The following is a 9,039-nucleotide window of genomic DNA, read 5'->3' as shown; positions in this document are numbered from 1 at the left end:
AAAAAAAATTAAAATCGAGGAATATAAGAATGAAAATGAAAAAAAGTGTTACAAATACATTATTGCACGTGTCCGAATATGTCCATATTGCGTAAGCTTAAATGTATTAGTCATACATTTTTTATGTATATATAAATGTACCTCGTAAAGTAATTTTAAATAAAAACTATAGTCATTGTGTTACGCATACATACCGACAATACATGCGTGTCATTTATTTTCGTAATAGCGAAACAGTTTATCCTTCTTCATGATTATCTAAGTTGATAGAAAAAGCTACGATTAGATAATCTACACTTTTTGTGTTTTTGATTTAAAAATTTTAAGAAAATCCACTATTTTATAAAAATAGTTTGGAAAATGAGTAATTTCACGGATAAGTACATACAGGTAATTAAAATTACACAAATATCTTTGTATTTGAAAAAATTCTTACTTTTAAATTATATTCTCTTAATTTAATTTCCCGACGTATTTAATTTTTTGACACTCAAACACATAAAAAAAGATAAAAGACACGTTGAAAATGTATCAAAGATTTAAATATATTGTAATTTTAAAAGAAAAAAAAAAAAAAATAAATAAAAATGTATTAAATTGACTTTTCACATCTCATCTGTGATCATGCGCCAAAAACAAGGAGAGAAATTGATGGAACAAAATAGAAATGGAGTAAAAATATTGAAATCAACGCCATCTTCAGAATGCCTCAAATGAAACGTTCTATACTTTCAAAGAAAGCATAGAAAATATGGAGAGAAGGACAAAAATAGAATAAAAATTATATATCAGCGCTATTTATCTAATATCAAAAATATGTATTAACGCGCAAGATTCTAATACGGGGGTAAATTTATATCACGTTATCCGCCATTAAGACATAATATTTTCGTAACGTGAGTGCTTACATCTTCACAGGATAGAATACTTTTGGTGACAATATCTTCGTGTTATTCGTTACAGGTTGTATCATTTATGTACATAAATAAATAATTTTTGATGTTCGATAGATGGTGTTGGTGGTTAATTCTTTTTCTATTTCTATCTTTCTCTCACCTATTTTCTTTTACCGTTTCATTTACGACACTCTAAAGATGGCGTTGATTTCAATATTTTTACTCTTTCTCTGCCTTTCTTGTATCATCTTCTCTCCTTGTTTATAATTGGTTTACAAAATTTATGTAACAAAGAACATATATTTCCCGTTATCTTTTAATTAATTAAAAATCTTAATAATATCCATTCTATATCCAATTTTCAAATATAATAGAACATTTGTTCTATTTTTTATTTATAATTTTATTTATTATTGAAATTTAATTTCAATTCAAATGTTCCAAATTTCAATTAATGTTGCAATCTTATTTTGAGTCGAAATGAATAATATTGTGAATGATATTAAAATGATAAATGATTTTAGTGCCTTCGAGGTATGGAAAAAAAATACATTTAATGTTAGATTTATTTCATATTTTTGTTTGTAGTAATATCTCGTACACGTATATTTTTATATAAATGGTACATGTACGTGATAATAGGAGAATCTTTAATGAAGACAATATCATCTGCATATTTAATGGCACGTAACTCATAACTTTTTATACATGTAAGTATATACGTAAGTAAATACTTACTCATACAATCTCGCAATCCATCCAACAGTATTGCTTGTTATATTAAAAACGTTGAGAACGAAGAATAGAATTAATACGTTAGTTGATATCTTCTAAATTTATTTTCTTTTTTCTCTTTTCATCTTTTCTTTTGTTTTTTGTGTTTTTGTTCTTCGGTATACAGATTTATGCGATTATGACTAACCCTGAAAAAATTCTAACCTCATTCAGTCCTCTATTAAGAATCGATTCGCAAAATTTATCATCTTTCAAACAATTTTGAATCAATTCATAGTCATCTATATGCAATGATGTAGTTTCACATACAATTACGATAACTCTACAGTTATCATTTTGTTGATTACATGTGCATGTACATTTATACATACGTACATACAGACGTGAATCAGGTATACGTATACAGGCATATGCACGTATGTTATGTATACATATATGCACGACGTTACCGATTAATCTTTACATTTATATTATATATTGTTTATACGTTTCTATGATATATATATCATATATATATATATATATATGTATATATATATCACACACGCTCAAACATATATATATATGCGTATATATATATATCTATATATCTGTGGTGTGTGTTGTGTGGATGTGTGTGTGTGTGTGTGTGTGTGTGTGTGTGTGTATCATTAATATGTTACACTATCGATTATGTTTACATCATACAGTTTACAAATCTATGGAATATTCCTTTTTTTTTTTTTATATATATATACAAGGATTGTTTTAGGAAAGGAGAAAAAAAATTATTTAAAAACTTACCAAAATTACGCATTCATATGCGTGTACGCGCATGTGTCCTATCTGTCACGAAAGTATTACGCAATCTTTCGTAATATAAACATTCATTCACTAATTCCATGTACTTCTGGAGTCAGAGATCGAGCAAAATCATCGTCGAGAACAGATGAGAAAATTTAGGAAGAGATACATTTTCGCAATCAAGCATTAATAAAATATCAAAGATTTTAAGCTCTTCCTTTTTTATTCCTTTTTAGAATCTTTCGTTCTCGTTCGACGATCTTGAACAGTTAAAGACTCGCGTCAATACAGCCTATTATTGTTTCGAAATAAATTACGTTGATTCGTTTGCTTCCTTTTCATTGATTGTTTTCATCGATCGTACACTTGTTAAAAATTGAATATGAGGAGCAAACTGGAACGGGAATTCGAACAAAATTATTGAATCGATCATAAAGATTAGTTTTAGCAAACATTGGCCACAATTCATCCGGTTCGTACCATTCTGTTTTTTTTTTTTTTTTTTTTTTTTTTTTTTTTTTTCGTATTATTTGCACGAACTTTTTATTCCTTTGTAAAATTATACAAAAATAAGTTGTGTTACAGATTTTTGATGGCTACCGTGGTATTTCCTTTTTCTTCTTTCATCTTCCACTATCATCTTTAACGCCATCAGCAATCTTTCTTTCTTACAGGAGTCGACGGAATTTTCGATTCGTTTGTCATTAATTCCCATCGATTATATAGACAAGTTACTATAATATGTTTAATTGGCAATCGATATTTTTTTTTTATTTCTTTTTACTAATCGAGGAAACTTCTTTCCAAATTCGTATTTACTCTCATTGATTCTGATGATACGACGGGGTATCCATAAATTTTATATAGACGTATTCTAAAGTTTTTGAATATATTTCTACGAATTTACTGTTATCTATCGTTAAACGATTCCTAACTAGATTTGAATGAAGGAATACAACTCGGTCCGCGCTTCGTTATTAAATCTCTTATTAATTCGATAGCGTATGCGCATTGAACGATCTGCAAACGACAATGGGCAAACGCGCGCACGACAACACATCGAAATGAATTCCTTCGAACTACAGCCCGATTTTATCGGCTACTTTGGCGATTCTAATACTCTTTCGCGATTACGCAGCTATGTTGCTCGTCCATGAAAAGTAATCGGTGAAAATGTGAAACGGCAATATATATATATCCGAGTGTCGACGAGCATCGTATGCCGCGTGGAGGCAGTCTTTCAAATGAAACCTATAGATCCATGTAGCGATTCGCGCTCTCAGTCGTTCATTTTTTTTTTTTTTTTTTTTTTGATTTAAAGCGAAAAAACTTCGTGTGGTCGACATATGTACAAAAGATAGCGAATCAAATCACGTTTCAAATATATAAGGTAAATGTATACTAGTGTTCCACGATTGTAAGAAATTGTAGGAAAGATTTTAAACGATTGCTATTTTTCAACTAGCACGACCTATCCTTATTTAACGGTCGAAAAGTTTTGTTGCGGATTTTGATTCGAAGATACCCACGTGGTAAAGACATCCCTGCAATGACTAACCACGCATTCGTTGCTGCAATACTCGTCTTCCCATTCGCTATTCGCAACAGCGGTATTCGGGCATCCATGGCGTATACAAGCGTTCGACGTTGGTCTTTGACCAACCATGCTCGCAGCTTGATTCACAGAGTTCACTGCTGGTGGAGAACTCGACAATGTATCACTCTTTGCCGGATTCGTATGCATCAATTGTTGTTGCGATTGTTGCTGTTGTTGTTGGTGGTGTTGTACTTGTTGCGACTGTTGTTGCACTTGTTGCACTTGTTGCTGTGGTATCTATGAAAACATATAAATTCTCATAATTATTTTACTTCTTAATTTAATACTAATAATAGATTTGATATCGAAAAGGGATAATTGTAATTCATGAAATATCACTATTACATTTCATTTTATAATAATTTTCACACGACACACATATTCTAGAAGAACAGGAAAACTGGAAAGAGCAATAAAAAAACTAGATTGAATAGAAAGGATAAAAAGGATGCGAGGGAAAAGAATGACAAATCAATATGACTAACCTGCATGTATTGTTGTTGCATGTGTTGTTGTTGTTGCTGTTGCGAAATATGCGTTGGTGCCATCGATGTTGCCATCAAAGTCTTGAAAAAAATGGATAAAATAAATAGAAATAGAAAAAAAAGAGGAAAATGAATTACAGCTACATTCCTTACAATGCTAAAATGACACATTTAAAGATCTCGACAGATCTTTAAAGAATAAAAATATTTTTTTACAAATACACATATAGTTAAAAAGAGAGACGAAAAAAAAAAAAAAAAGAGAAAGAGAAAAATGAAGAACCATTACCTGTTGCGTTTGTTGTTGCTGTGGATTTCCTGGCATCGTTAAATGGTGAGGAGATTTTTTTATTTGCATTTGTTGCGTCGTTTGCTGATGATGTTGAAGTTGTTGATGCGGATGAGAATGCGGATGTTGTTGTTGAGGCGAAGAGGGTTGCGGTTGTGGACTGTAAACTTGATACGAGACACTTCCGGGTGTTCCATTCCCGGTATAATTACCATATGCTGCGTATTGAACTTGTTGTTGCGGCGTTGGCTGTTGTTGCGGTTGTTGTTGATGTTGTTGATTGTCGTTTTCGGCTGCCCCCTTGCTAACTAAAGACGCCCTATACGCCGCAAGAGCCTGCAGATATTCTTTTTTCGCGGCTTCCGTTTTCTTTTTGTACACCTACAAGGATTTACACAATTTTCGTTATACAATATACATATACAATTGTTATACAATTCGTTATACAATATACAATTACGATCGATTTTTTTTTAAAAAAGAAGAGAAAGAAATATGATATCCTGCAAAAATATGCACTCACGTTCTTGTGTTCCGTATCCAACGCATCCCACATCGAAGCTACGATCTTTGAAACTTCGCCAAAGCTCGCATTCGGATTTTGCCCTTTTATCGCGGCTTGGGTATCTCTAAAAAATAGAGCGTACGCCGAAACAGGTCTGCAATATAAATAATAATGTGTTACGAAAAGAAAAACGAGTAGAAAAAGATTTGTGTGTGTGTGTGTGTGTGTGTGTGTGTGTGTGTGTGTGTGTGTGTGTGTGTGAAGGAGAGAGAGAGAGCGAGAGAGAGCGAGAGAGAGAGAGCGAGAGAGAGCGAGAGAGAGAGAGCGAGAGAGAGCGAGAGAGAGAGAGCGAGAGAGAGCGAGAGAGAGAGAGCGAGAGAGAGCGAGAGAGAGAGAGCGAGAGAGAGCGAGAGAGAGAGAGCGAGAGAGAGCGAGAGAGAGAGAGCGAGAGAGAGCGAGAGAGAGAGAGCGAGAGAGAGCGAGAGAGAGAGAGCGAGAGAGAGCGAGAGAGAGAGAGCGAGAGAGAGCGAGAGAGAGAGAGCGAGAGAGAGCGAGAGAGAGAGAGAGAGAGAGAGAGAGAGAGAGAGAGAAATTTGGTAGTGAAACGTGGAAAAGCTGGCCGATTCGACAGTGATTGTTAACGCGTTCAAATATTTAACGGAAAACGAGGATTTGAAACCGTGTTTAAACGTTTCGTCTAACGCGTAAAATTTGTTATCGACTCGTTTCTCGTTTTACTATTCTTAATTCGATTCGATCGAGTTAAGTTTCAAATCCGACACTGCATAAACGCGTGAAAAGAGCGGGAGACGAGTTTAAACCCGATTATAAATCGGGAAAGAAAAGGAGAGGGGAAAAAAAAAAAAAAAAAAAAAATAAAAACGTCACTCACTTTTGCGGTTCGTTGGGATCCCTCTTTTTCTTCTTTTTCTGCGATTTTGGTTTCCTTTGATTTTTTGCTCCAACGTCAGTCGGCTCCGGCGAGGGTCGCTTAATCCCGGTAATCTGTACAAACGAATACGAATCGCGCAAGATTTACTAGTTCTTTATTTCGGTTAGATCGGGGACCGATTCGATCAATTGCTCACCAAACTCACCATTCCGGAATGAGGCGTACTGTCGTCGCTATCCTCGCTAGTAGTGGTATTGTTATTCGGCTCGGGTACAGTATTCGATTGTATAGCGGAGGGACTACCACCCGTTGGACTTCTATACTGCATTTGCTGCTGCAATTGTTGTTGCTGTTGTTGCTGTTGCTGTTGAGTGTGCATGTACTGTATATGCTGCTGCAACTGAACTTGTTGTTGCTGGTGTTGCTGTTGCTGCTGCTGCTGCTGCTGCTGTTGAAGCAACATTATTTGCTGGTTTCCATGTTGTTGCCGTGGTGAGCTCATACTCACGTACGAACCCTGCGACGTATTATACGTCGAGCTGGGAAAAATAACATCGAAAAAGAAGATGAAAAACGAACAGAAACCTGCCTAAAATGATCTCGTATCGAGAATCAAACGATCGATTTCATAACGGAATCAAACTCCATGGTGGGTTATTAATCGACAATTACCACCAAATCCGCCACAAACGCCATCCATTTTTACCGATCGGTAAGATATAATCGATATGAGATTCGTTAACCGAGCCAAGACAAGAACCAATTTACAACGTTAAAAATCTTACCTTACGCTGATCGGTTGTTGCATCGAGTGATCCTGTTGCAAGTAAAGGGATTGTTGATATCCACCAGGATCTAAATTCAATCCGTCCGAAGATTGTTGAACGTTACCGGTTTGCATCATCTGAGAAAAGCATTTGAACGAAGATAATCGTTTCCGTCTCCTCTTTCAAGCTATCGTCGTTGTCGCCGTCTCGCGGCAAATTTACCTGTGTTTGGTAACCGTGCATCGGATCATGTTGAGGCTGAGTTTGTTGTTGCGTTTGATGCTGTTGTTGCTGTTGAGGCTGTTGTTGCTGTTGTTGATGTTGTTGGTGAGAATGGGAATGGATGGCCGGTATATCGAAATCCTCGTCACCAAAACTAGGGGTGTGAAACGTCTGCGAAGAAAAGAAATGTGTTTGGGTTGGAATCTCGTGTTACAAATTCTCTTTGAAGAGAACGGTCCCAAATGGTTTTGAAAGAAGACCGCGGGACAAGAATGGAAACACGTCGACTTGATGCAATATGTAGATGAGCAAAAACATAGAACATAGAAAGCAAAAGCTCGTTTAGAATAAACGATCATCGATCGATTTCCATTCGTTCGAATCAAAAGAATCTTTTTTTTTTTTTTTTTTAAATGCGAGCCAACATTCGTTCGGTATTTGGATAATTCGATCTTCGCTCAAATTCTGGATTAATTTTGTCAAATTCGATCATTCACGCTTTCGATCGTTTTTTCGATCGATATATACGTTTCACATAAAAGAGAGAAAGAGAGAGAGAGATCATCACGGCGAATCGTTTGAAATCCTTTTAGCGATTTATCAACGTTTCGAGGCAGGGAACACGAAGGAAGGAAAATACATTTGCCGTGTAGAGCGTGTCGGGCCATGGGGAATAAAAGTTTTTAAATTGGATTTAATAGCATCAGGAATTTTCCTTTGAAGGAACGTACTTGCCTATTGATCGAGTATACCTCTGCCCCTCTACCCTTACTGTGCCCATCGCGCGTTACCCCTTACCTCGCGATGTTTCTCTTACTCTATCGTTTCACTCTCGCCTCTCTCTCTCTCTCTCCCTCTCCCTTTTCACCGCGCTCCGTCCCGTAACGTCCCATAACCGTCCCGTCGATGCTCGCGTGTACGCGTACTCGTCCTATTTCAACTACTCCTACACCTCCTACTCCTCCTCTCGCGCACCTCCTTCTCCTCCACCTCTGCTCCCTTTCCATCTCCGAATCGACTACGCGCGTCTATNCGCCCGCATCAGCCAACCCGTTCACGCTCGCGCTTTCGCCCGGTGTGCCCGGTGTGCCCGGTCCCCGTGTCCCGTACCCGACCGTCTCCGCCCCTGCCTTCCCATATCCACCGATAACCAACCTTCTTCCTTCCTACGAATTAACCATTTTCGCAAATATATATATATATATGTGTGTATTCGAGAACTTACTTGATCGGCCATGGCGTAGCTATTCTGATGATACTGCGTCGAATGATGATGCTGCGGAACGTTCAACGAAAAATCCAAACTCTCGTTTCTCTGAAACAAATTAAAAAAAGAAATATATATATATGTGTGTGTGTGTATGTGTGTGCGTGTGCGAGCGTATATTTTTCCATTGAATATTCGTATGAGAAACGTACATTTGCGCCGTTTCGCAAATTTCGCCACCCATTTTTTCCCTTCTCTCCATCATCATCCTTTCCTTCCTAAAAATATTGTCGCGCAATTTGTCGATCCCGCGTCTCGGTTGTATCCTTTCCGCGGGACGGGACAAGCGCGTCCTTCCTTCCTTCCTTCCTTCCTTCCTTCCTTCCACCCTTTTTACGGTCAATGGCCTCGACAAGCGTGAGTTCGTCGATTCTATTCGTTCGATGTTTTGCATGGTAAGAACACGAGAAATCCGCGCTTCCGCGTTCTCGAACGAGAATCGCTTAATCTCGTCTTTAGGTGCTCGTGATAGGATCAATCGGATCGTATTTCCATTACACGTATCGAATTTTAAAAGCAACGTTTTTTCCCTCTTATTACGCAAATTCCAATGTTTTGCTATTTTTTTTTTCCAATTATTCTTATTCATTATTATTTCGAT

At 36.7% G+C, this 9,039-nt stretch overlaps 1 protein-coding gene and 1 long non-coding RNA gene across 6 annotated transcripts in view; both read right to left on the bottom strand.

Moving 5' to 3' along the window:
- LOC116186346 overlaps positions 1 to 249 on the bottom strand; it is a 2,293-nt gene extending 2,044 nt beyond the window's left edge. Inside the window, exon 1 of the long non-coding RNA XR_004151325.1 lies at positions 1 to 249. This exon is cut by the window's left edge and continues 253 nt beyond it. This is a non-coding gene — a long non-coding RNA (uncharacterized LOC116186346).
- A 2,040-nt stretch (positions 250 to 2,289) lies between these two features.
- Positions 2,290 to 9,039, bottom strand: part of LOC102678042 (TOX high mobility group box family member 3-like) — a 17,991-nt gene continuing 11,241 nt past the window's right edge. For all 5 annotated transcript variants that reach the window (XM_006621336.2, XM_006621338.2, XM_006621337.2 and 2 more), the window contains 9 exons: positions 8,397 to 8,486; positions 7,172 to 7,342; positions 6,968 to 7,086; positions 6,388 to 6,721; positions 6,183 to 6,295; positions 5,309 to 5,444; positions 4,786 to 5,166; positions 4,497 to 4,577; positions 2,290 to 4,248 (listed from right to left, as the gene is read on the bottom strand). In XM_006621336.2, coding sequence (XP_006621399.1) covers positions 3,892 to 4,248; positions 4,497 to 4,577; positions 4,786 to 5,166; positions 5,309 to 5,444; positions 6,183 to 6,295; positions 6,388 to 6,721; positions 6,968 to 7,086; positions 7,172 to 7,342; positions 8,397 to 8,486 — 1,782 coding nt within the window. In that variant the 3' untranslated portion in view covers positions 2,290 to 3,891. The remainder of the gene's footprint in view (positions 4,249 to 4,496; positions 4,578 to 4,785; positions 5,167 to 5,308; positions 5,445 to 6,182; positions 6,296 to 6,387; positions 6,722 to 6,967; positions 7,087 to 7,171; positions 7,343 to 8,396; positions 8,487 to 9,039) is intronic.

Source organism: Apis dorsata, unplaced genomic scaffold (genome assembly GCF_000469605.1).
Source record: "Apis dorsata unplaced genomic scaffold, Apis dorsata 1.3 scaffold_631, whole genome shotgun sequence".
Taxonomy (NCBI): Eukaryota; Metazoa; Arthropoda; class Insecta; order Hymenoptera; family Apidae; genus Apis; species Apis dorsata.
This window is presented reverse-complemented; position numbering and strand designations above follow the sequence as displayed.